We start from the raw sequence: 27260 nt of genomic DNA on the forward strand, positions 1-27260 counted from the left end.
ATGAAAAAGAGAAAGGGGTGGAAGTGTGAGTGAGCGCGGGGGGGGGGAGGTCATGGTGATGTATATGAAACAAAAGCTGACAAACAGCTGTTCTTTTTTTTTGTTTTGTTTTTTGGCCTTCAGGGTACGGGGAAAAAAAGCGTCATCGCACGGATATCAGCCCCCGAAGCTGTGCCGAGCAGAGGCACTCTTCAGAGGTATAATTCCAGATGAGTGACTGCCGCGGCTGCGCTCTCACCGGGGTTCACCAGGCACCAGTGGGGGGGGGGGGGGCGAATGGGAATGGTAGCGCGTGTCGCGGTTAAGCCGGATAATGCCGCTAACGCGGGGAAGCTGCTCGCTTCGCGCGCCTGCGGAGTCGACAGAGAGCGGAATCCACGCCGCCGTCAAGAGGGCTGCGCGTGACTCTGAAGCTAAACCCAGCGGAAGGGCTCAGGATCAGTCTGAGCTCTCGGAGAAACTTAGCAACGCTCGCCGCGACGCTAACGCTCGCCGTGCTAGCGCCAGTTCCAGCGTGAGTCATGACCAGAAATACCCCGGGATCAGGAAGGGGGCGCGTGCCGCCCCGTCCCCCTGTCCTGCTTCCATTTTTTTGGGGGGGGGGGGGGGATACACCTATTTTTCTCTGGAGGTGCTGACCTGAGAACACTCTTCTGGGACACGCTCACCAACGGGACGCTGCGGACTCCATGCCCAACAGCTGCTCCCCGCAGACAGCTGTGCTCCGACCACTGCGAACCGACATAACCCCACGTCCCCCCGTCCCGCTGTCAGATACACACACACACACACACACACACACACACACACACACACACGCGTGCACGCACACGCACACGTACGCACACACACACACACACACATCCGTCCTCCGCATTAGCTCTCAGACCTGGAAAATTAGATTCAGCATTCAATGCATTCCATTAAGGAATAAAACGATACTTTTCTTTTTTTTATGTGACCGTTTGCACAATAGAGATAAATTGAGGTCGCAGTGAACCCCCACTCAAAAGGTCAAACGAAAACAAATGTTGACAGGGTCTTTCAGACACACAACACGTAGTCTCTCTTTTTCTTTCTTTTTGTGCGAGGTACGTGCAGCGTATTAGCCCGGCAGCGAACTCAGAGGCAGATCAAACTCTGGCTCCTGTGAACAGCCAGCTGTGGGAGGCGGGGCCGACGCGAGGAGCGCCACAGCGCTAACGTGCTAACGTGGGATCAGAAGGAAGCCTGAACGGGCTTCCTGCCAGCGTGGGCACGCGACCGCGGCTCTGGAGACAACAGGCGCAGCTATTTCGGATTTCTTTTGGGGGCGGGCGGGCGGGAACTGTTAATCAGCTGTGAAGACATCAAGTTAAGCCCTCCGAAACACACTGAACTTGACAACGCCACATAGCGCCAGTCATGCCAGCGGTGGATACTAATAAAAAATGCCGTCACGGCAACGTTTTGTTTTTGGTGGCCCAGCAAGTTCTGATGCCCGGGGGGGTAGTCTGCGGTCGACGGACACGGGGGGGGGGCACGGGGGGGGGGCATGATGTCACCACAGGCGATGCTGTCAGTCAAACGAGAGCCTTTGCAAACGGGGTTTTTGACAGAGGCGCAGGACAGGAGAGCTATCCCGCTTTAGGGTGCAGGCCCTGTTTCAGACAGGACATGGTGCACAGGAAGTGCAGAATACACTGTAAAGAATTTACGGAATACATGGTTTTAAAAAAAAAACCATGACAATGCAACGAACGTGTTAGTACTTCACTGAATCACATGCTGCAGCCACCTTCACAAAAATATATTCTAATGCTCACATTTCAGTGGATTAAAAAATACTCAATAAAAGTTCAATAATTAACGGTAGATTACACTTCACAGTCCACTTTTTTTTACTTAAAGATTTCAAATGAAACAATGCTTAAAGCAAAAGAATAAACATTGCAGGATGCCTTTTCTGCCCCCTAGTGTTTGATAGTAGTTACTGCATGGGAACAACATCCAGAATTAGAGACAGCCTGCTGGCTAGTTTTTTTCATTTATTTTCCTTTGACTATCACCTGCCTTGTACAGTTGAATTATATCAAATCTCATCAGAAACAGCTCCCTCGGCCATTTTAGAAGCACAACAAAGAAATCGTTAAAGCAGCTAAGGTGTGTTTGGATTGATGTTTGTTTGAATGTAAGAGTCACTCTTGAAGGCTAATGGTCCGAACAGTTGATTGCAATGATGGAAAACTGGAAGTGGCAGCAGGGTGCACAAAAGAAGGAATTTTTCCCAAGGGCTCAATTACTTTTCATTCAGTTTTTATTACAAACCATTTACCGTTATACAAATCTCCATGTTGAAAAAAAGCATGCGTTAAGACTGAGGCACATTACAGACGGAAAAATAATAATCATAATCAAATGAAAAGATTGCATCGGATTAATTCAAATACAAAAACTTCACAAGGCAATGAAACCCATCCCCCAAAATAGATCACTATTCCAAGATATCAGCCCCCGCTTCCCAAGGATGAAATATTGTGAAACACTCACAGAGGGAGAAATATTGAGGAACGCATTTATGTTATGTTAAAAAAAACGGTTCAGACCAAAGATTCGCGACATGACGAAACTGTTCTAGAATGTTCGCACCAGCGTGAACTCCCATCTCAGAACGTCTTTATGCTGGCGCCTGCCGTCGCGGCTGGCGGGTTTTTTAAAGAACTTAGCAGAGTCGCCAGGTGCAGCTCGTCGCGTTGCGAACCTCTGGTCTGAACTGGGCTGCGAGACTGAACAGAAGTTTGGTCGGAGCAGAGCGCGTGTGTGGAATGTTCACGACGGCATGGCATGCGGAGAAGCACGGGCGCAGAAAAAAAAAAAGCACCGAGATGAGTTACACTGCTCCACCGCGTGAGTCGAGTCAAACTGAGGCTCTCTCCGCCGCGGGGAGGTTGCGTCCGCGCGGGCCCGCCCCAACGCTCCCGTCTCCAATTCTGGCGCAAACAGAATCGCTGCAGGTGAGATAACCTCAAGAGCAAACTTTCGCATCCGCTTTGAATCTGCCTAAATTATTGGGGTTTTTTTGCTTTGAAAGTGGCGAGAGTACTTATCCGTTTTTGCAATTTATGCTATGCTCCCCGCTTCGTTTTATGTTTGTGAATCTTTTACGATTTGATCTCAAAAGTGAACACGAAAGTGGTGTCATTTTAAAGGCGTCTGCCGCACATTTTTATTAGTCCCCGATATCAGGAGGGAAATCCCACACCCCTGTGTACGAAAAACATCAGCGCTGATAAGGAAATTTTAAAAAAAACAAACAAAAAAAAACGAAACACTTGTTAGTCTTTGGTTAGAATGTTGAATAGAATAGATTGGAGATCCTGTTGAGTGAGCGCACGAAACAGGAAAGGGAAAGAGCGTGGAAATGTACTCCACACAAACGCGTGATTGTGTACGGGCGAGTAACGCGACAAAAGAAACCGCTTTTAGCAACTTGGGGGGGCGGGGAGAGAAAAAAAAAAAAAAACACACAAAATAACTTTCAAAGAGAGTCAAAGAGAGGGAAGACACACGGGTGGGGTCCAAACCCCCTTAATCACACACCAAGAGACGGAGTGAGCATTTCAAATGACGTCATTTTTTTAAAACTTGGTTCGTTCAGATCCGTCGATTTACTTCCTGAAACTCTTAAAGCTCGTACTCACTGTCGCCACGGCACCGGTTTTATAAGGATGAGAAAGCAGAAGCGCGTCTGGTCCTCCAAGCTCCGTGTGAGCTCAGGAGGAAACCAGGCAGGTGGTCGGGTAACAGGATGAAAAAAAAAAAAACAACAACAAAAAACTGATGCTTGTTTAGTTTCAGATTTCTGTAGAAAAGCTCTGTTTGGTGGTGCTAGTTTGTGCACGTGGATGCTCTGCACCCCTGACAGGACCTATGACCTCTGACCTCTGACCTCACAGTGAGGGCAGCCGTGGCCAGTCATCCTAGGCGTACGGTCACCAAAAGGCAAAAAGAATAAGTACATGTATCAAAACAGCCACAGATAATAAAAAGGTGGCGGAAAGCAGCAGCTGTAAGTCGGAGCGGAGTCACAGTGCCACCTGCGGATAACAGGAATGACATCATCGGGGGGAGGGACTGTGAGGGAGGGGTAAAGGGGATAAAAAAAGACAGAGTTAGGGACTCTTTCTCCCAAACCCCCCCCCCCCCCAACGGCTTACTCCCACTCGGTGGTCCCGGGGGGTTTGGAGGTCAGGTCGTACATCACGCGGGAGATGCCCGGAACTTTCCGGATCTCAGCCACCATCTTCATCACCACCTGGGAGGGAGGACGGCAGAGACGGATTTAAGAGGCGCAAAACCTCCAAACAAATCCCCCCTCAACCCCCAACAAATGCGCCCCCCCCCCCACCCCACCAGAACTACCCCATCGCTGAGCAACGTGCCATTTACACGGCCAAACTCAACAACGGGAAACGGGATTAAAACAGAAACACAAGGCACACAGAAAGCGGTGGCACGCGTCACTCTCTCTGAACATTCCCATACTGCTCATCTTCATGTGGCCCCCCGACCCCGACCCCCGACCCCCGACCCCCGACCCCCGACCCACCCACCTCCTCCGGGATGTGGTTGCCAGGTTCCCCCGACACCCCCCGACCCCCCCGACCCACCCACCTCCTCCGGGATGTGGTTGCCAGGTGTGGCGGGAATGCCGGTCATGAAGTCGCTGGTGATGAAGGTGCGGATGACCACCGAGCGCTGGCAGGAGGGCTGCTTCTGCAGGGGGTCACGGTCGAAGTGCAGCGGGGTCAGGATGACCGGCATCTGGCTCACCTTCCCAGAGTACCCTGCGGGGGGGGAGGAGAGAATGACGCAAATTACCACACGGGTATATATATTTTATTTTACCAGCAGTACTACCTGCCACAGATTAACCCTTTCAAGAGCTATCTTTTTGGAATGTTTTAAAAAAAAATTCAGTGTTCTAGAATTCCATTACTTTCAGTTACCAGTAGAGATTGTGACATCAGCATTGGAATGTTCAGTTAATCACATAATCGTTCAGTTAATACATTCTAATCGCATATTTGTGACCTCACACCTTAAAGGATTAACCACAGATAGGACCGAAAGCTGGACCTCACCAGACTCCCGCAGGGCAGCGTGCGCCACGAAGTCGGCCTGTCTGAGCGTGCTCAGTACGCCCGTCGTCAGGAAGGTGGGCGTGATGTCCGCGGGCGGCTCCCTCACCTGCGGCCCGAACACGTACACCACCCTGGGAGAAGGACAGCCATTCACGAGGCAGAAAAAGAAACAAAATGGCAGACAGTTGGCTCCCAAAGCACAATGTAATACTTTTCAAACTAAATCTTCTGGCTCAGATACGCACAGCCAGGCTCATTTGTCTACCGGCTTCGAGCAGGACCGACTAGTACCCTCGTCACACCCTTCCCATGCCACATAGCTCAGGAGGTAAGAGCGGTTGTCTGGCCGGTTCGATCCCCCGCACTGGGCGTGTCGAAGTGTCCCTGAGCATGACACCTAACCTCTAACTGCTCTGGCGAATGCGAGGCATCAATCGTAAAGCGCTTTGGATAAAAGCGCCATTTATAAATGCAGTCCATTTACCATGTTTAGTGTTAGCGTTAGCATTAGCCTGAACCGGGCCCTAGTGGCCCTGTGCTGAAAGGCTAAGCGGAGGGGCGGGTGCGTACCTGTTGACAGAGTGGCACATGCGGGGGATGAGCCTGGCCAGGAAGAGGAGAGAGTCCCAGTGCGGCGCCTCCTGGCTGGACACCCCGCACACGTAGCTGTAGGAGCGGCAGTCACCCTGTAGGGGGCGCGAGGGAGGGAGGGATTCAGAGAAGAAAACCCAGTCACATGGTATATAAAGATACTGTGCACCTAATATTAGCTGCATGACATCACACAGCCACAGCAGTTCCAAAAGCAAGATACAACTAAATATATAACATAGTTATGAAACTATACAGTATCAATTTCTCTGACAGTACCCCGTTTTCATCGTTAAGTTTTCACTACGATCCAATATCTCGACATCTGTATTTTAAACATATTTATCATTAGTGAACTTATTTATCATGAGTACACGCTCATACAAACACAGCAAGAGTTGCCCAGCTGGCAGAGAAAAGGCTGCTTTCGCTTTACTTTGCTGCCCCCTGCTGGTGGAAAAAAAGAACATCAGGATGAGCGTCACTGAAGACACAGGGAGAGAACGAGACCCCGCCTCACCTGCACCCCCACGGTTCTGATTGGCAGCAGGAAGGCGGAGAGCGAGTGCAGGCTGGTGATCTGGAGCAGAGTCTCCTCCTCTTCCTCAGACAGGCAGGACTTCACCCGCTGCAGCAGGGTGTGGGGCTGCAACACGTCAGAGTCAAAGCTTTAACACACCTGCACCTGGACCACTAACACACCTCCACCTGAGCTTTAACACACCTCCAAACTGGACCACTAACACACCTCCACCTGAGCTTTAACACACCTCCACCTGGAGCTTCAACACACCTGCACCTGGACCACTAACACACCTGCACCTGAGCTTTAACACACCTGCACCTGGACCACTAACACACCTGCACCTGAGCTTTAACACACCTGCACCTGGAGCTTCAACACACCTGCACCTGGACCACTAACACACCTCCACCTGAGCTTTAACACACCTCCACCTGGAGCTTTACCACACCTGCACCTGAGCCTTTACCACACCTCCAAACTGGACCACTAACACACCTCCACCTGAGCCTTTAACATACCTCCACCTGGAGCTTCAACACACCTGCACCTGAGCCTTTACCACACCTCCAAACTGGACCACTGACACACCTCCACCTGAGCTTTAACACACCTGCACCTGGACCACTGACACACCTCCACCTGAGCTTTAACACACCTGCACCTGGACCACTAACACACCTCCACCTGAGCTTTAACACACCTCCACCTGAGCTTTAACACACCTGCCCCCTGGAGCCTTTACACACCTCCACCTGACCCTAACATACCTCCACCTGGAGCTTCAACACACCTGCACCTGAGCCTTTACCACACCTCCAAACTGGACCACTGACACACCTCCACCTGAGCTTTAACACACCTACACCTGAGCCCTTACCACACCTCCAAACTGGACCACTAACACACCTCCACCTGAGCTTTAACACACCTCCACCTGGAGCTTTACCACACCAGGAAGCGCTCGAGGCAGGAAGTGCTCGAGACAGGAAGCGCTCGAGACAGGAAGGGAGGAGTCAGACGCACTGGCCTCTCACCTTTCTGACGCTGGCGGCGAAGTCGGCGATGATCTTCAGCATGTTGTTGGTCTCGGCGAAGTCCTTGCAGACGTAGGGCTGGTCGGTACAGAGCACCCGGATGGCAAGACCTGGGCCTGGGGAGAGACGGAGGGAGGGAGGGTGAGAGGAGAGAGAAACGTAGGGGGGAGGGAGAGGAGAGAGAGAGAGATGGGGAGGGAGGGAGAGGGAGAGAGACTTGACATTTTTGAATTTCCCTTCATTAATTTGAAATAGGAAGACTCCCACAAATCCCTAATATTGGCACACACCAGAAAACAAAAACACAAAAACGCTCAAAAAAAAACACACACACAAAAAAAGGTAAAATAATCAATTATTCTAAAAATAAGAGAGACCAATACATTAAAGACAAACAAAGACATTCCCAGCGTAGTCGCTCTAAATATTCATGTGAGGTTTGCGTGCTGGGTCAGCTGTACAGCTGTACAGACCTTAACCTAAAAGGCACGCCATGAACGTGTCACCATGCTAAAATGTAGCACGCATACGGGGGCACTGCACCGATAAGGCAAGGCAGCGAGGGGCCAGGGCCTCACCAGGGAAGGGGTGTCGAGAGACGATCTCCTCCGGCAGGCCCAGCTCCCGCCCCAGGGCCCGCACCTCATCCTTGTGGAAGTCCCTCAGCGGCTCGATTACTCTCCCCTGGAGACGCAAGCCAGAGGCGGGATTAGGCAGACTGTCTCTGCAAGCACATCCACAGCACGGGGAACACGTGTACCCTCGCAAGCGTGCATATGTGCATACACACACACACACACATTCTCTCTCACTCACACTCACGCATGCGCACACACACATTCTCTCTCACTCACACACACACATACACACACACACACATACACATACACACACACTCAACCATGAATGCTCGCACACACACACACATACTCTCTCACTCACACACACACATACACACACACACACATACACATACACACACACTCAACCATGAATGCTCGCACACACACACACATTCTCTCTCACTCACACACACACACCCAACCATGAATGCTCTCACACACACACACATACTCTCTCACTCACACATACACCTCACACACACACACACACACTCAACCACGAATGCTCACACACACACACACATACTCTCTCACTCACACACACACACACACACACACACACACACACACACACATTCTCTCTCACTCACACTCACGCACACACACTCACGCACGCACACATATACACACACACACACATTCTCTCTCTCACACACTCACGCACACACACTCACGCACGCACACATATACACACACACACACATTCTCTCTCTCACACACTCACGCACATTCTCTCTCACTCACGCACGCACAAACACACTTTCTCACACACGCACACACACACACACACACACACTCGCACGCACACACACACACATTCTCTCTCACTCACACACTCACGCACGCATACACTCTCTCACACGCAGATTCTCTCTCACTCACACACACACACCTCACACACACACACACACACACACACACACAACCATGAATGCTCGCACACACACACACATTCTCTCTCACTCACACGCACACACTCACACACTCACACACACACACACACACACACACACACACACACACACACCCGTACCTGGTCTCTCAGGCTGCGGACCAGCTCGGTGTCGTTGTGGTGCGTCTTGATGAGCTCCGCCTTGCCGCTGGCGATGTGGGAGGCGCTCTCGATCAGGTCCGGCCGCAGCGTGCCCTGCGCCAGGAACACCTCCTCCGGCTTCAGGTCCATCTCCTCCATCACCTCGTTCGCCACCTGCAGTGCCGAGCACAACCAGAGAGAACGCACCTGAAATTACCTCCACTCAGCCAGCTTCCATTACATTACATTACATCCATTCACCACTACATTACATTACATCATTACATAATTACCTCCACTCAGCCAGCTTCCATTACATTACATCCATTCACCCAGCTCTTCATCACTACATTACATTACTTAATTACATCCACTCAGCCAGCTTCCATTACATTACATTACATCCATTCACCCAGCTCTTCATCACTACATTACATTACTTAATTACATCCACTCAGCCAGCTTCCATTACATTACATTACATCCATTCACCACTACATTACATTACATCATTACATAATTACCTCCACTCAGCCAGCTTCCATTACATTACATCCATTCACCCAGCTCTTCATCACTACATTACATTACTTAATTACATCCACTCAGCCAGCTTCCATTACATTACATTACATCCATTCACCCAGCTCTTCACCACCACAGTACATAATTACATCCACTCATCCAGCTTCACCATTACATTACATAATTGCATCCATTCACCCAACTCTTCACCACTACATTACATCATTACTTAATTACCTCCACTCATCCAGCTCTTCCCCATTACATTACATTATTACCTCCACTCATCCAGCTTCACCATTACATTACACTACATTACATTGCACTATGGCCATTTAGCAGACGCTCTTATACAGAGCGACTCACACAAATTAGCATTTGAAAAGGTCCGGTGTGGATGTGGGTTCTTGTTTTAGCCCAGCACTATGACACCAGGATCAACGGAAGAACCAATCACGGTCCTCACTCAAGTCCTTGATAAGAAGAATCAGGAGTCGTTGTGACAGAAACCTGCACCCACAGACCGGCTCTTTTTCGGACAAGACCGGACGCCCCTGGTCCAGCAGGCGTTCTGCGACGGGGAGACGCGTCTGTAAACGGGGGGGGGGGGCACGCCTCCGCACCTTGACGAAGGTGTCCCCGATGATCTTCCTCTTCTCCTCGGGGCTGGCGGTGGTGTTGAGCGTCTTGCTGATGCGTTTCCTGGGCGTGGTGTCCTCCTCGGAGATGGGCAGCGTGGTCGTGCCGTTGTAGAACGTGTGCGCCGCCTTCACCACTGAAGGGGGGCGGGGGGGGGGGGGGGGGAGAAAGGGAAAGAATGTGAACATGAAAAGAGACAGAATGCAAAACAGACACCAAATTTGGACAGACCCTTGTAAGGTAAGACACACAGACAGAGAGACAGACAGACAGACAAGGACACGCAAATAAGGTGGTAAAGAGACACAGACAGACAGACAGACAGACAGACGGGGACAGGCGGGTGAAGAGAGACGGACAGACGGACAGACGGGCGGGCGTGTGGGTGTGGTCTGCACTCGTACCCTGGAGCTTGATGCCCAGCTTGGTCAGAGCCTCCTCCACGGCCTGGCTCTCGCCCTTCCGCATGAAGCCGTTGTCGATGTGGACGGCGATGACCTGGTCCTCCGGCAGCGCCTTGTTCAGCAGCGCCGTGCACACCGTGGAGTCCACCCCGCCGCTCAGGAGCACCTGGACGGACAGACGGACGGTCAGATGGAACGGGACGGGACGGGGGTCAGAGAGACGCCAGTCAGTCAGGCAGGGGAGCAGACGGACGGACAGGGACAGGGACAGGGGTCAGAGAGACGCCAGTTAGTCAGGCAGGGGAGCGGGCGGACGGACGGACAGACGGACAGGGACAGGGGTCAGAGAGACGCCAGTTAGTCAGGCAGGGGAGCGGACAGACGGACAGACAGACGGAACAGGGACAGGGGTCAGAGAGACGCCAGTCAGTCAGGCAGGGGAGCAGACGGACGGACAGGGACAGGGACAGGGGTCAGAGAGACGCCAGTCAGTCAGGCAGGGGAGCAGACGGACGGACAGGGACAGGGACAGGGGTCAGAGAGACGCCAGTCAGTCAGGCAGGGGAGCAGACGGACGGACAGGGACAGGGACAGGGGTCAGAGAGACGCCAGTCAGTCAGGCAGGGGAGCAGACGGACGGACAGGGACAGGGACAGGGGTCAGAGAGACGCCAGTCAGTCAGGCAGGGGAGCAACAAGTGACAGGGACAGTGAACAGAGTCAGAAGACAGACCAGTCAGTGGAGGGAGCAGACGGACGGACGGGACAGGACAGGGTCAGAGGACGCCAGTCAGTCAGGCAGGGAGCGGCGTGGGACAGGGCACAGGACATGGGGTCAGAGCTACGCCAGTACGCTCAGCAGGTGAGCGTGCGATGGGACAGGACAGGAGGTCCAGGAGAGCGCCAGTCCCAGTCAGGCACGGGAGCCACCGACGACGGACAGGGACAGGACAGGGACAGGGGTCAGAGAACGCCAGTCATCAGGCAGGGGAGCAGACAGACTGGACGGACAGGGACAGGGGTCAGGAGACCAGTCAGTCAGGCAGGGAGCAGACAGACGGACAGGACAGGACAGGGGTCAGAGAGACGCCAGTCAGTCAGGCAGGGAGCAGACGGACGACAGGACAGGACAGGGGTCAGGAGACGCCAGTCAGTCAGCAGGAGCAGACGGACGGACAGGGACAGGGACAGGGGTCAGAGAGACGCCAGTCAGTCAGGCAGGGGAGCAGACGGACGGACAGGGACAGGGACAGGGGTCAGAGAGACGCCAGTCAGTCAGGCGACCGGGCGGGGCGGGGCGGCGGGGGGTTGGCCGCGCGCTCCTCTCACCAGCACTTTGGACTTGTCCACCCGCTGGCGGATCTCGCGGATGCAGGACTGCTGGCGGCTCTGCATGGTGAAGCCGCTGGCGCAGCCCGCCACGTCGAACAGGAAGTTCCTCAGCATGTCTGTGCCCCGCTCCGTCAGGTCCACCTCGGGGTGGAACTGCGTCCCGTACAGCTTCTTCTGCTCGTTCGCGATCGCTGGGGGGGGGGGAGGAAGGGGGTTGGGGGGGGCATTAGAACACTGACACCCAACGGAACATCGCCACCATACCTATGAGGGGCATCCTTACCTCGGTTTGGGCAAGTAAGAAGACACAAATTACAAATTACAATTACAAAAAGAGTTCAAACTGCCAAGCATAACCTGCTTTATCAGATTATCAAGGGGAAGTTGACAGTAGATCCTGAAGGACTAGACCACGTGTCCCAAACGATGACACTTATGAAATGAGGATAAAGATTTGGGATTGGCCTTCTTACAGCCTCTCGATCGCCCCCTCACCTGCGATGATACTCCCGGAGTGGGCCACCGCCTTGAACCCGTCGGCCATCTTGTCTACGCTGTCGCCGTGAGTCAGCAGGACATGCTCCTCCTTCTGCAGACCACTGCGCGACACACACAGGAAGTAGAGAACAGCAGGACGTCAACAATAAGGATGGTAGGGGTGTTCGGAAAAGGTCAACGGCAGGTGCAGGAGTAGGAAGTAATATGAGCAGGACAGGAAGGCAACCTGTCCAGGTCCAAGAAGTCAACATGTCCAGGACAGGAAGTCAACATGTGCAGGTCCAGGAAGTCAACTTGTGAGATACAGGAAGTCAACATGTGCGGGAAGAGAAGACTAGTATCCTGCCGCTCTCCAAAAAACTAGAGACACAAAGCTTTGCTGATAAACAAATTTGTGAGCCCGTGCCTGTTCTCCTACCTACCGAAAAAGGGAGCAGGAAGTGTCCAGTTCGATTTTGAACACCCCGTCTTCTCTCACGCTCTTCCTGTGAACGCTCCCTCCAAAAACTTTATTCATCATCTGCAGGGCAGACACAAAGCACACACGTGAAACATACAGCGAGCCAACAGAGGCGGGTGGGGGCCACGCCAGATCTGGAACACACGGCCATAGGTTAAAATCCCAAATCAGCTCCTTCATCATGTGACTCGGAACTTGGCTACACAAGCAGACTTACGGGACACATGGCAGAGGCCAGGCTCTTACAGGATACGGTTCAAAAAGATCACAAGCTGCTGCCGCTAAACCCCCCCCCCCCCGTCCCCTCACCTGCATCCCGTAGCAGATCCCCAAAACGGGCTTGCCCATGGTGAAAATGGCGGGGTCAAAGGACGGCGCATCCTCGGCGTACACCGAGCTCGGCCCCCCGGAGATGATGATGGCCCTGGAGGGAGGGAGGAAGGAGGCGCGTCAGCAGGCCCAAGGGACCACATTCACACCGTAACTCCCATCTCGTGCGTTTTCAACGCTTTCGCTGGGGCTGCGGGTGTAGCTGGTTAACTCCTTACGCAAGCACACCAATGCGCAGCCTCTGAGATCCTCCGCACTTCTTACAACGGAAATTTAGTCTTTAACGGCCCAGCGCCAAGCGCTCACTCTCACGGGCTCATTGGTGACGTCTCTCAATCTATAAACAAATCCTTTTTTTTCCACCTGAAGCCCTGCTCTTTGATGTGTCTCACCTGAAGCCCTGCTCCTTGATGTGTCTCACCTGAAGCCCTGCTCCTTGATGTGTCTCACCTGAAGCCCTGCTCCTTGATGGCGTGTCTCACCTGAAGCCCTGCTCTTTGATGTCTCACCTGAAGCCCTGCTCTTTGATGTCTCACCTGAAGCCCTGCTCCTTGGTGTGTCTCACCTGAAGCCCTGCTCCTTGATGTGTCTCACCTGAAGCCCTGCTCCTTGATGTCTCACCTGAAGCCCTGCTCCTTGATGTGTCTCACCTGAAGCCCTGCTCTTGCTCCCTGAGCCCTGCTCTTGATGTCTCACCTGAAGCCCTGCTCCTTGGTGTGTCTCACCTGAAGCCCTGCTCCTGATGTGTCTCACCTGAAGCCCTGCTCTTGATCTCACCTGAGCTGCTTGATCCTCACCTGAAGCCCTGCTCTTTGTGGCCTACTGCTCTGATCTCACCTGAAGCCCTGCTCCTTGATGGCGAACGCGGGCGTCTCCAGGGGCAGGATCTCCGACTGCACGAGCATCTCGCGCACGCGCCGGTCGATCACCTTCCCGTACTGCGCGCCGGCGTCCAGGATGACCACCGCGTCCTCGCGGGCGCTCAGGCCGTTCTCCGCCTCCCCGCCGGCCGGCTCCGCTCCACGCGCATCCAAAAAAAAAAGTCATTCGGCAAACAGGAATCGTCCAAACTGCATTTGTCTAGCGGAGGTCAAATTTGGTGTGCACTAGTCTCCACTGTTTTATTGTTTGACTTTTTTTTTTTTAATTCTTGTTGTACATCATTTCTTGTCAGTCACATCAGCACTTGTATGGAAAGCACTTTTAACTGCCTTTATTTGTATGAAAGGTGCTATACAAATAAAGTGTGATTGGTTGATTTATCTGTATCCAGCGAAACTTGGGTTTTTTATTTTTTATTTCATATAAACAATCAATTTTTATAGCTGGACATTTAATGAAGCAAATCAGGTTAAGCAGCGTGTTCAACAATTCAACAGCAGCGCACCACCCGGGATCTTCAACTGCATGTTTTTAAACAGCTGTTAAAATTCCATTACTTTGCTGGAAAATATGAAGGAGGCAAACAAACCATTTCAAGCAGAGAAGAGAGAGTTGGACTCTAAGGGTGGGGGGGCTTCTTATTCCTGTGAAGTGGAGCATGATGATGCAATCAGTGCAGGACGCATCGACCCATCTCTTAAAAAGTGCCTGTTGAGCAGTCTGTTGTTTGTCCAGGCCAGACATTGACCAAACAGCAGCCCCCCCTCCCTCTGCACGCGTCAGCTGTCCTGTCCGACGCCAATGCATGACGCGGCCACGTCTACCCACGTGCTAAAGCGAGTCACACTGACCAACACAAAGCTGGTCATTCGCAATTGTAACAGTTTTTTTGTTGTTGTTGCAACTCGATAAATACACGTTAACAGTACGCGATAAGTTGAATGCAAAACTAGCTGACCTTCGGTCAAAAAAGACCCAAATAACAGGTGTAGTGTATATGCTCCACAAACCACGGGCTCCAAACTTAGCAATGGGGCGTAAGGAAACTTCCTTGTTAGCCTGCTGCCTCGCTACCAGTTTAAACTGAAAGTTTATCGGCTTAATGAAACATGCTGCATACCTGTTACTTAGCGCGTCTGCGTATATCAATTTTGACCACCACAGTGTACAAGGGCTCCAAAGTCCACAAGCCGTGAGCAGCGTGTAACGAGACAGCTAGCTAGCAGTGGCGGTGGCTAACTAGACAGCAGAGGTGGACTATAACCGAGCTAGCAGGCTAACTAGGCACCGGCGTAGCTTGCTCACACGTATATAGTCTGAGTGCTAGCAAAAAAAAAAGTTACCTTCTTTTTCATAGCTCATGACTTTAAGCGGACATGAATACATTTCGAGCAACGTGTAGGATTCAAATACAGACACAAGCTACAGATTACCCAAACAAAAGCGATAGGCCGTAATGATGAGCTCTTCAAGCTATCAAAAACCCACATGGGACGCTTTTCGTCCAGTGAGAATATATCCATATGCGGCACTGGCTGTGGAGCCTCGGTTCTGTTAGCTACCTCGCGAACCAGCAATAAAAGAATCGGTGGATTAATGCAGTTAGGCTTTAAAGACTCGTACAGCATGCTAACCTTGGTGTGTCCGTTGCTTAGTGCCATGTGTGACTGCTGGTGCTGCTGCGCTGATGTGCAAATCTGTCTTCTGGTTTCCCGGCAAGTAGCGGTGGTGTGCGGGGTTTCGCGCGCCGACCACCTATCCAAGACAGCGTGCTCAGTTGTAATCGGGCACTTGATCTCCACAGTGGTGTCAGTGTTGCATTGTCTCTGAGATCTGTAAATACCCCCGAACTGCTCGGACATTTTAGGGATTTTTTAAAATCTTCAATTAAGCCCCTTCCCTCAAAATCATTTCCACCACCATCATAGATCATCTTTGGGGTTTATGAAAAGGTGATTAGCGTACATGAACAGCACACAACAAATAGACAAATAGTACATTTGTAGGCTACATCTGCGAATACTTTTACCTGCGTTTTTTGACGTTACTTATATGATTCGGTAAACGACAGATCCGTTAGGCTATTGTGTTTTCTTTTAATAGACGTTATTAAACAACTTGATGATCTGATGCAACGTCAAGTACAGTGTTGCAGGATTCTCGTGAGGCACCGACTCACCTGCCAGGAAAAGTATCTAAAAGTGAAGCGTGGCAACTAGGAAATGAGCTCGCAAAACATTATCTTCAAAAATCGAGCTAGGGCTGTTGTGCTTATTCTTCTTTAGGCTACTGTATCTGTTAATTATGCGAATGCTTCACCCAACAATAGGCTACGCTGTATCTGCTTGTCTCCTGCGTCTAAGGAATAAATCGCTTTTACGCTCATTGAAGGTAGCTATTTTATAGAAGTTTATAATTGCATAACAAACTAAAATCATATTTAGCTTTAACCGCCAGTCGAGGACACATTTCTGAGAGCGTGACAATGAGGACGTCTCACAGCTCAGCAGTAATGCTAGATGTTGAAGACCAATGTCATTTTCAGTCAGTGTTTTCAACGTTTGCCATGGTTGGAAAAGAGAGGAAAGGCATAATTAAAATTGCCAAATGGCGTCAAACGGCAAACCACGCTGCTCAATTTTGAGACAGGTATGCTTTTCCGAAGCTATAAGCAATACAGTAATCGCGTGCCCTGTTGTACCCAGTGGAATTAAAACTCACATTATTAGAGAGGGTGCTTTATTATGCGAAAAGTTTCTCTGCCTGTCCAGTTAAACAATGGCGATTGTCCAAGTATGTACATAATGTGAGCGAATATAGCAGAAGTCGGGAAAAAAATCATAATTGTATGCGTGAGGTGTCATTTGGAATTATTTTATAGCTTTTCGCATTTGACAAGACAAACGATATGAAATAAGATTATACAAAAGTTGGCTAATTACGCTTGATCCGGTCAGTTAGCAGTTCACTGTACCAAAGGAGTCCAACAACACTGTGTGTCTGTGTGTGTACTATAAAAAAGACAATAAACGCTACGAGTGGCTCTTAGAAGAGTATTTACGACGTTTATTATTGGGCTCACCTTGTACATTGACTCGAAACAATTAGTAATTCATTCTATGCGTGCAAACTGTACATGCAAATACAAGCTTACATAACATAGCTGCACCCAGCCCATATTCACTTTGTACGTGAACCGTCCACATAGTCATTAGACGACTATGTAATATCATATTTTAAGTCGACGTGTAAAGTGGAACAGAATTGTCCATTTCTGACACGTCGACGTGCACCCGCGGAAGTATTTTAGTGTAACACCAGCACGGAAATTTGGCTTACATCCGAGAATATCTCAGCACTAACAAGACGAGGTTAGCTAGATAATGAACACGTGTTTAATACTGTATTTATCTTGGCAAATCGCTGTAATCGTATTTTAGAGACGTTAGTACTTTACGACACAAATATCATCTTTCTGTTTTTCTGGCTTACCTTAGCTATTTCAGCTACCTAACCTGAGAGCCACAAATTGTGGTTAGCACTAACAACATGTCAGTAGGCTTCGCGTATGTCTAATATATCCTCGATTTCGTTATCGGTGGGTGTTTCACTATTATTTTGATCATGGCTTGTCTCTGGTTGAGTTGTGCTGTTGATGTTTGATAATCCACCTTGCACCCGGCGCCTTGTTGCCGGTCAAGCGTTTGTGTCAGAACGTCGACGTCCAAATTAGATTTTATTTCTGCTGTAGTGTAGCTAAACGCAAAGTGTGATATTAGCCTGTGGTAAAGCGGAACCAAATAGATTATTTTCGTGAATTCGCTAATTAGCAACAGTGGCCAGCTTTGCAGGTATTATGCGGAGGAGTGGGATGCACCTGTGTGATGTGATAAGTGACACACAGCGACTCGTGCTGAATTAATCTGTTATAGTTGAGACAACTTTGAGGTCATAGTCTACAAATTGCAATGCAGGAGTATACTGACTAAGATATTGATGCTAATGTCAACAGTTTATTTCGTAACTATGGTAACTGTTGTATCCTTTGTAGGCATACAGTTAGAGCCGTGTGTTTATTTTTAGGGGTCCTGAAATCGCTGTCGGGTTGATGTCCAGCAAATCGACATGGACACATCCGACACTGTGAGGCACAACGGAAGGCAGCGGAAACTGGTCGGTTCGGCGGACCGCGGGGGCGTCGCGCGGTCGAACTCGGAAACGGAGGAGACGACCTTGCTGCAGGATTCGGACTCGCGCTCTGGCTCAGACGCGGGGGAGGATGGCCTCCCCACTGTACCTCCGAGCCTCAAGGGGGAGCTCGGAAACGTGCTACTGCTGTTGTTCCTGTACGTATTGCAAGGGATACCCTTGGGTCTGGCCGGGAGCATACCTTTAATCATGCAGAGTAAGAAGGTCAGCTACAAAGACCAGGCCTACTTCAGCCTGGTCTTCTGGCCATTCAGCCTGAAGCTGCTGTGGGCGCCCCTAGTGGACGCCATGTACGTCCAGAGGTTCGGCCGCAGGAAGTCCTGGCTGGTCCCGACCCAGTACCTGCTGGGACTGTTCATGCTCTACCTGTCCGTCACGGCGGAGTCGCTGCTGGAGGGCGACGGTCGCCACGGGCCGGACGTCTTCGCCATCACGGCGCTCTTCTTCACACTGTCCTTCCTGGCGGCCACGCAGGACATCGCGGTGGACGGCTGGGCGCTCACCATGCTCTCCCGAGCGAACGTGGGCTACGCCTCCACCTGCAACTCGGTGGGCCAGACGGCCGGCTACTTCCTGGGCAACGTGCTGTTCCTGGCGCTGGAGTCGGCCGACTTCTGCAACAAGTACCTGCGGCAGGAGCCCAGGGACACCGGCATAGTCACGCTCTCAGGTACGGGCGTCCAGCCGGCACCTGTGTGTGTGTGTGTGTGTGTGTGTGTGTGTGTGAGAGTGTGTGTGTGGGGGGGGAGGGGTATTGAGTCAGAGATGTGGCAGTTGGCACCCCCACCCCACACCTGGCATAACGAGCCTGTCCAATTACTGAGTCGTTCCTGGAAAATGAGAAAAACAGTGATATGTAAATGTCAACTTACATTATTGGTATAAAATACTGGTAATCCCCCCCCCCTGAATAACATTAGTTCCTTTTAACTTTCTGTACTAATTACTGAAAAACCGTTATATCACGCATAATGAAGGTGCTTTAAGAGTAAGAATTGACATCTCGCTCTCTCTCGCCCTTGCTCCCTCCATGGTGCTGGCAGACTTCCTGTTCTTCTGGGCGGCGGTGTTCATGGTGACGACCACGCTGGTGGCCGTGCTGAAGCGGGAGGACGCGCGACCGCGGGACGGGAGGAGTCTGGAGGAGGCGCAGGGGGGGAGGAGTCGGGAGGAGACGCAGGGAGTTCGGGAGACCTACAGGCTGCTCCTCTCCATCGTCAGGATGCCGACCGTTTTCACCTTCTGCTGCCTGCTACTCACGGCCAAGGTGAGAGCCACCCGCCCCTTTAACGAACTAACAGACACGCCCACAATTCTCTGTTTATTCATTAAAGGGACGGGCAGGTGGTACGGTCTGGCAATGAGCAGAGAACGAGGGGCGTGTTTGTTAATTCGTTAAAGGGGCGGGCAGGTCGTACTTTGGCAGTGAGCTAACCATTCACTGCTCATTGGCAAAGTAAGATCTGCCCGCCCCTTTAATGAAATAAAAAAACATGTCGCTTAACTCTCTGCTCATTACCAAAGGAGACCTGCCCGCCCCTTTAACAGTACAGCAAGCGCCTTCCATAATTGTCTGATCTCTGCCATAATAAGAGCTGCCTGCTCTTTCTAAGAATTAATAAACACTCCCGCTCACAGCTGAGGAAAGATCCGCCTGCCCCTTTAAAACCCTTTAAGGTGTGAGGTCACAAATATGCGATCGGAATGTTCTCAGCTGAACATTCTAACGCTGATGTCACAATAACGGCTGGTAACTGAAAGCAACGGAGTTCTAGAACGCTGACCTAGAATTTTGGAAAGAGAAAAAAAAAACATTCCAAAAAAAAACCTACTCTTCAAAGGGTTAATGACACCATAACCAGCTCCCATAATCCCTTGCTGACTGCCAAGGCCGGCCTGTTTAACGTATTTAGGTGTTTAAACAGCATTTGTTTTTGGGCTAATTTTCTGTGGTGTGCATGTCTGTCCGCATGCCCGCGTGTGCCCGCGTGTGCATGCCCGTGTGTGGTGCGCACGCACGCGTGTGCCCTCGCGGTCTCGCGCGCAGGTGGGCTTCTCCGCGGCGGACGCGGTGACGGGGCTGAAGCTGGTGGAGGCGGGCGTGCCCAAGGAGCAGCTGGCTCTGCTGGCGGTGCCCATGGTGCCCCTCCAGATCCTGCTGCCGCTCATCATCAGCAAGTACACCGCCGGGCCCCGCCCCCTGGACATCTTCTACAGGGCCTTCCCGTTCAGGTGTGGAGGGAGAGGGAGGGGACGGAGAGAGTGCACCTGTAAAAAAAAGAAAGAAAAAAAAAAGAAAGTCTGTCTTAACAAGAGTTTTAGTCTTGCACTGAGACTTAAAAACGTATTGTTTTTCTCTCAAGTAGAAAATATTAGCTTGTTTGAAGTGGCTGTTTGCTTGACGAGTTAATTTTTTTTTTTTTAGCCCTTTGGCAAATATTGAACCGAGCCAAACTATACCACCTCATTGGCAATATCTTTGTCTTATTTAGCGGAAAAAGTAATAGAAATAAGATTTTAAGTCTAAATATAAGACACAAATACTTGTTGAGGTGAACTTTTTTTGGTTTTTGCTGTGGGAAGGACAGGGAGAGAGGAAGGAGAGAATGAAGGACAGGGAGAGAGGAAGGCAAAAAGAAGGTAGAAGATGAGAGAAGGAAGGAGGAAGGGGAAATGTAGGGAAGGAATGAGGGTAAGCAGACTGGAGAAAGAAAACAATCAGATGGAGGGGAAGAAGAAAAGGAATGAAAGAGGGAGGAGGAGAGGTGAGAGCGAGAGACTGAGGGAGGGAGAGAAGGTAATGGGGAGAGACAGGGAGAGAGGGTGAAGGTGGGTAAGGGCTAAGGGGAGGGGGGGGAGAGAGAGAGGGAGGAAGAGGACTCTAGGTTACAGCTGTGTAATGCTGCCCCCCCCCCCACAGGCTGCTGATGGGGCTGGTGTACGCTCTGCTGGTGTGGTGGACCCCCACCGTGAAACAGGGGGGCGGATTCCCCGTCTACTATTACGCCGTGGTGCTGCTCATCTATGCCATCCACCAGGTGAGCACCCCCTCGAACCTACAACTTCTTCACCTCCTCATTCTCCTCCTGCACCACGTCCTCCTCCTCCGCCAACACCTCCGCCTCCTCCTTGTCCTCAACTACCGGGCATAGGCAGTTCAATTCTGCGCAAATGACATGAATTTTCTTTAAAAAATATTTTTGTTGAATGCCTGGAACAGCTAAGCGGGCGGAGTCATAGAGGTGCAGGCCTTTGTGTTTAAATCTAGGCTTCCCGCAGTGCTGGGTACTGTAGTTTGTCGGTAAATTGCGAGCCTAGATGGGCTGAATGGCCGTCGTTATGTCTTATGTTCTTATCAGGTGGCGTAGTTTTGATGAAGGTAATACACCAAAACTTTTCTTTCTTTTAACTTCAACTTCCAATAAAAATGTTGGGGGTCAAACTTTGCCGACAGATTGTTACTTGCTAATATTTTCCAACAGGTGGCGCTCTACAGTATGTATGTGGCCACGATGGCCTTCCATGCCAAGGTCAGTGACCCCATGATCGGGGGCACCTACATGACCCTGCTGAACACGGTCACCAACCTGGGGGGGAACTGGCCCTCCACCCTGGCACTGTGGCTGGTGGACCCCCTCACTACCAAGGAGTGCCAGGGGCCAGGCTCACCGAGCTGTGGGTCCCCAGCGGAGGCAGAGGTGCGTGCGTGTGTGTGTGTGTGTGTGTGTGTGTGTGAGTGAGAGAGAGAGAATGTGTGTGTGTGAGACAGAGAGAGAGAATGTGTGTAAGTGTGTGTGTGTGTGTGTGTGTGTGTGTGAGTGAGAGAGTGAGAGAGAATCAGAGTGTGGGTGTGAGAGAGAGAAAATGTGTGTAAGTGTGTGTGTGTGAGAGTGAGAGAAAGAGCGAGTGAGAGAGAATCAATGTGTTTGTGTGTGTGTGTGTGTGTGAGAGAGACAGAGAGAGAGAGAGTATCAGAGTATGGGTGTGAGTGAGAGAGAGAGAATGTGCGTGTGTGCTTGCTTGCGTGCGCGTGTGAGCGAGCGAGCGACAGCAAATGTGAGAGAGAAAGAGAAAATCTGTATGTGTGCCCGCGTGTGTGTGTGTGTGTGTGTGTGTGTGTGAGTATAAACGGGCTCTTCTCTCCCCCCCCCAGCTGTGCGCTCAGGAGGGGTGTGTGTGTGTGTGTGTGTGTGTGTGAGTATAAACGGGCTCTTCTCTCCCCCCCCCAGCTGTGCGCTCAGGAGGGGTGTGTGTGTGTGTGTGTATATATAAACGGACTCCTCTCTCTCCCCCCCCAGCTGTGCGCTCAGGAGGGGGGTGTGTGTGTGACCGCGCTGGACGGATACTACGTGGAGTCGGTGGTGTGTGTGGTGCTGGGGCTGTGCTGGTGGCTCTGGCTGGGGAAGAGGATGAGGAGCCTACAGGACCAGAGCCCCGCAGCCTGGAAGTGCCGAAAGACCCAGTGACCTCTGACCCCAGTGACCTGCCGCGCCCTCGTACCGCCCCCCTCTTCACCTCCTCCTTCCCCACGGTTCTTAAAAGGCTTCGCTTACTTCTCCCTATCTCTGTTTTCCTCCATGTTCTTCTCTCTGTCTCTCCCTTCCCTCTCTCCCTCTCCTTTTTCTCTCAATTCCCTCTCCCTCCCTCCCCTCTCTCTCTCTCTTTCTCTCTTCCTTCCTCTCCTCTCTCTCTCTCTCTCTCTCTCTCTCCTTTTTCTCTCAATTCCCTCTCCCTCTCTCTCTCTCTCACTCTCCTTTTTCTCTCTTCCCTCTCCCTCTCTCTCTCTTCCCTCTCCCTCTCCCCCTCTTCCCCCCTCCTTCCCTCTGTGAGGTTGTAGCGGTGCTGCTGTGCGGAGTGCATACTGGCCGCGTCTCAGAAACAGGACTGGTTTTAAACCTGCTAAACTGCGATTGGCAGGTCCTTTACCGCCATCCCTCACTGTTTCCGTCACCATTCACAGTGGTCCACCCGGCAGAAATATCCTTTCAGTACTGACAGTTTCTCACCACAGACTGTCCACTCAGTACTGATACTGAGAGTCTGTACTGACTCTCCTCGCAGTAGATACCCCCAGAGCGGACTCGTCTCCTCTCAGTACAGACACTCTCAGTACAGACACATTCAGCACAAACCGTCTTTTCTCAGAACAGACTCTGTCCACTCACCACTCGGTACATATTCTCAGTACAGACACTTTCTACAGTACAGGCTCTCCACACTGCACCATTTCCGTCAGTACTGACACTTTCAGAACAGGCTGCCTCTTCTCAGTACTGACACTCAAAACCGACCCTCAGTACAGATACTCTCGGTTCCGACATTCAGCACAGACCGTTTTTCCTCAGAACAGTTTCCACCCCGCAAAGGTACTCTGGACAGTCAATTTCAGCATGAACTCTCAGTACGCCGTTTCCACTCAGTACAGACGCTCAGTACTGACTCTCATAGCACATACGCTCTCCTCTAAGCACACGCTCTTTTCTCTCACTCTTTATTTCTTTTCTTGAGTGGACCGCATTGCCCCTATGTCACAGATGAGTAATATCCAAAATCACTGACACAGTACAGACGCATTAATCAGTGTTACATGTTCGCCTCTTGGGAACGTAATCAACGTGCTGTCAGTACTGCGACTCCTAAAACCTTTTCAAATGATTCACCAAAATAGCTGCCATGGTTTACAGTCGATCAGTAGTCCTGCAGAAAGTCTAATCGTAACTGTTACCGTGTTGTGTAATTTATGAAAATCATGCTGTTGTGTGGGTATTTGCAGTATTGCTTATTAATCATAAGCAAAATGAATTATGCTGGAAGCTGAAGGATGCCCTGGATAAACTTGATAACCCACATCTTTGTTTTGTGTGGGTCCTAGAAGACAGTCATGTTTGAGAGGACTTTTATTCTGTGGATGTCATGTCACTGCGTTTTAAGGGATGGAATGGAAACCCGTCTAAAGATGGCTACCGTCTGTCCTGTATCAAAATGGGGCATTCCAGGAAAATAAAAATAGCGGGTTAATCGGGTTCTCCTGGCCATTCCAAAGGAACCGTAAACGAGCTTTGTGTTTTTGATTGGCTAATGTTTTCCACGGCCTTAAGGTTTTACATTTTCCATTTCGATTTTTAGTCGCTGTACTTTTGTGGGGCCGATTTTAAGCCTCGTTTCAGTTTGATTTGTAGGTTTTTTAAAATTAATTTTGTGAAGTGTACGTCTCTGCTTTTTGAATATAAGGGCCGAAAGGGAACCGCTGTCTTAAGCGGCCGACAGTCTTCTACAAAAGCAGCTTTTGATTGTTTGTCTCATTTCTGTCAATTTTGTCCATTGTTTAATTTTATTCTAATTCTGTGATTCAGAAAAACGTATCTGTTGCTATTATTTGAATAATTTTTAATTCAAATCCATTTGAAGCAGGGGCGTCAAACTACAGGACATCCATGCGCATGTTCGTTTTCTTCCCACTTGTACGGAATCGCTTATATGCGTTTGCATAATTCACTAGAGCAAAACTTTGGAGTGCAAACGGGAAGCGAAACCGCTGTTTTCCCATCGCAAGAATGTAGAAAACAGGGAGGCGCTCAGCTAAGGGATTGACAGATTGCGCAAAGACCGGTTCTGTATGCACACTGTCCTCGCTGCACTGGAATCCACACACCTGCTATGTATAGAAATAAGAATATCTGAAAACCAGCGATTTAAATCCCAAAGTGTTCTGGCCTTATTTGTCACCCGTGGTTCTTATGTTGGTGGGACATGATGAAGGAACTGAAGTAAAGTGTGGCATGGTGGTCAGGGGGACCCGATAGAGATGCGCACTTTCATACAGTTCAAAGGGTTGTTTTCACATCTAAGCCATCCTGAGCCTAACCTACAGTACTTTTTACACTTTGTTTCCACCATACGTCGTGAACCAGGGGGGTCTGAAGGGCCACAGGATGTCCTGTTTTTCACTGCAAATTCGGCAGTTAACTGATCTATTCTGGCAGCTGGTTCCACAGTACGGTCTACTGGGTCTGACGTGGCTAAGCCAGCATACCCTCTAGCTCTCCAAGACCTAAGGTGGACAGTCTAGGGGTCATAAAAGTAAATGTATTTCTTCTACCTCCTGGCTGAGGAATTGTGTCAATAAGCAAATCCAGGTGATTGGAACAAAATACTGCGGATGACTTCTGCTTTCTGAACCTGGATTTTCCACCTCTGTCCAGGACCAGATTTGAGTAGGGGAGAGCGGGGAAATGACTAACGGTTTTCGTATTGTATTCTGAAACTCATAATTTTTTAATACAAACAACCTACATCCCTTGGATATGAGTACACACCGCAATTAAATTTCTGGGACACACCATTCACTAGAAATATGACTGAAAATATTGAGTGTGAAACGTTACATTTAAACCCAAGATTTAGGTAAAACATGGCACAGGGTACACAATTCCATGTTGTATGATAGCCTAAAGCCTAATTTATTTTTTGGATTACATTTATATGTTTTTGTGGCCTGCCTTTATCGGTGAAAATCTATCACAAGACTGTAGCTGTAGGACATTCTCTGGTTCTGGTTTGATCCAAACAGCTGTATCTGTATATCTTGTCACCACGCAGCCTTAATTTACAGTTGAGTTGAATATATTTAAGAAGATCCGGTCAATCAATTGGTAAATTAATAACTACTGACAACAGGCTAACAACCCCGTTCAGTTTAACCCCCGCGAGGGGGGGGATGTCTGCACTTTTCCCTGGCTAGCAATCCCAGCAAAATAGTATGCTATATCAAAACTATGTGATCTGTTAGTCGCTAAAAGACCGTTCTAGATTATGCCCCGCTCTCCCCTACCCCCTGTTTTTGACTCTAAAGAAGCTTAGTCTAGTAGCCTATCGTGGGCGGAAGTTTACATTTTTGCATTTTTCTTTAAGGACAACACCGTTGGCCCTGTCTGTGTGCCATTCGCGCCGCATGAGTCACTCACTGCTCCTGAGATCGCGTTTCCGTGGCTCGGTTAAGACCGATTTGAAATGTCGAAACCTGCCGGGTGCAGGGCGCTAGGGAAGCGCGGCCAGATTTGCTTTCCCTGCGGCGTAAACGGCAGCCGTTACCAGGGCAACAGTACCGCGACTAATCTGTACATGTTCCGTATATCGTTATATATTATGAACCAGCTCCGAAGAACTTCATGCTATTTTCAAAGATGTACAGCAAAAAAACTATCTAATCCTTGGACTGTATTTAATGAATGAAATAAATATATTCATCTTCTTTATATGTTTACTGTGTGTAAATATCTGTGTATTTGCGAAATTGAGTATAAACTGTGTGGTTCTGAAATATGAGAAACACTAACATTTAGTCCAAATGAAGGGAGTGCTACAGGGCAGCTGACCTTTACACAGTTTAAAAATTCATAAGGAGTCTTCATATCAGAAAATAACTGATTTGTGGTAGAATCTTGGAAAGTGTCTTGTCATGCTTTGTGCATTATAGAGGGCTATTGTCACTCGCTGACGTTATCATGTCTATAATCACAGCAATTATGCTCTCCTGTTCACGTTGTTGCATTTATTTGAAACTGCTGGTTTTTTTTTTTGTCTTGTTAATAGACAATGGTTGAAGATTTAAGTGCCCTAACGGGTTCTCAGGCAAATTGTTTTGCTGTAACTTGAGTAAAGCAAATCCGTTCAGCTGAAGAGACTGTCTGAATAGCACCGTGTAAACTTAAGTAGGCCTTCTGGTTAAAGGATTTCCTTTGATAACAAGGGGAGAGAGGGGGCTACTTGTTTTATTAACCTTTTGCTGATGTGTAGATTCACTGATCTATAAATCACCAGGATGGAAGTAATGTATCGCTGAGCATGCTATTATCAGCCCATCCATACACAGTGGAGGCAATGTAGTCAGTGAATGGTGAATTAATTAAGTCGCTCAGCCTGTGAAGGATTTGGACTCAGTTGCATGCAGGTCCAAGCATCAGAGTTGCCAACTGTCACACACTTGGCGTGAGACACGTGCTCTCAGACTGTGTCTCACGATCTCGCGCCAAATAAGAAAACCGCAACGAGA

General features: G+C 50.0%; 2 protein-coding genes across 5 annotated transcripts; one reads left to right on the plus strand and one right to left on the minus strand.

Annotated features, from left to right (window-relative positions):
* Positions 1 to 2278: 2278 nt before the first annotated feature.
* On the minus strand, positions 2279 to 14142 carry LOC135258205 (GMP synthase [glutamine-hydrolyzing]-like). Its single transcript, XM_064341506.1, has 15 exons — positions 13955 to 14142; positions 13097 to 13211; positions 12750 to 12847; positions 12325 to 12428; positions 11827 to 12020; positions 10499 to 10664; positions 10079 to 10230; positions 8931 to 9104; positions 7853 to 7958; positions 7275 to 7390; positions 6235 to 6360; positions 5694 to 5809; positions 5124 to 5254; positions 4654 to 4826; positions 2279 to 4294 (listed from the first exon to the last, which is right to left on the minus strand). Exons 1-15 carry the CDS (start codon positions 14020 to 14022, stop codon positions 4193 to 4195), a joined length of 1941 nt encoding a protein of 646 aa, XP_064197576.1. The 5' UTR covers positions 14023 to 14142; the 3' UTR covers positions 2279 to 4192.
* A 2122-nt stretch (positions 14143 to 16264) lies between these two features.
* On the plus strand, positions 16265 to 22865 carry LOC135258206 (acetyl-coenzyme A transporter 1-like). Of its 4 annotated transcripts, none has more exons than XM_064341510.1 (7): positions 16265 to 16648; positions 18083 to 18878; positions 19252 to 19475; positions 20256 to 20440; positions 21129 to 21246; positions 21691 to 21906; positions 22507 to 22865. In XM_064341510.1, exons 2-7 carry the CDS (start codon positions 18125 to 18127, stop codon positions 22672 to 22674), a joined length of 1665 nt encoding a protein of 554 aa, XP_064197580.1. In that variant the 5' UTR covers positions 16265 to 16648; positions 18083 to 18124; the 3' UTR covers positions 22675 to 22865. The 4 variants fall into 4 exon arrangements, with proteins under 4 accessions (XP_064197580.1, XP_064197579.1, XP_064197578.1 ...); XM_064341509.1 differs by lacking the exon at positions 16265 to 16648 and adding an exon at positions 17276 to 17370; XM_064341508.1 differs by lacking the exon at positions 16265 to 16648 and adding an exon at positions 17296 to 17597 and having other exon boundaries at positions 18051 to 18878.
* Positions 22866 to 27260: the final 4395 nt, after the last annotated feature.

The sequence above is a fragment of the Anguilla rostrata genome, chromosome 6, assembly GCF_018555375.3.
Source record: "Anguilla rostrata isolate EN2019 chromosome 6, ASM1855537v3, whole genome shotgun sequence".
Taxonomy (NCBI): domain Eukaryota; kingdom Metazoa; phylum Chordata; class Actinopteri; order Anguilliformes; family Anguillidae; genus Anguilla; species Anguilla rostrata.

Coding starts and splice junctions, on each gene's coding strand:
- LOC135258205 (XM_064341506.1), bottom strand. CDS start 14,022: ATGCTCGTGCAGTCGGAGATCCTGCCCCTGGAGACGCCCGCGTTCGCC. Junction 7,391..7,852: donor CTCTCGACACCCCTTCCCTG/GTGAGGCCCTGG, acceptor GTCTCTCCCCAG/GCCCAGGTCTTGCCATCCGG. Junction 5,810..6,234: donor TCAGAACCGTGGGGGTGCAG/GTGAGGCGGGGT, acceptor CGCCCCCTACAG/GGTGACTGCCGCTCCTACAG.
- LOC135258206 (XM_064341510.1), top strand. CDS start 18,125: ATGGACACATCCGACACTGTGAGGCACAACGGAAGGCAGCGGAAACTG. Junction 19,476..20,255: donor GCCTGCTACTCACGGCCAAG/GTGAGAGCCACC, acceptor TCTCGCGCGCAG/GTGGGCTTCTCCGCGGCGGA. Junction 21,247..21,690: donor TCATCTATGCCATCCACCAG/GTGAGCACCCCC, acceptor ATTTTCCAACAG/GTGGCGCTCTACAGTATGTA.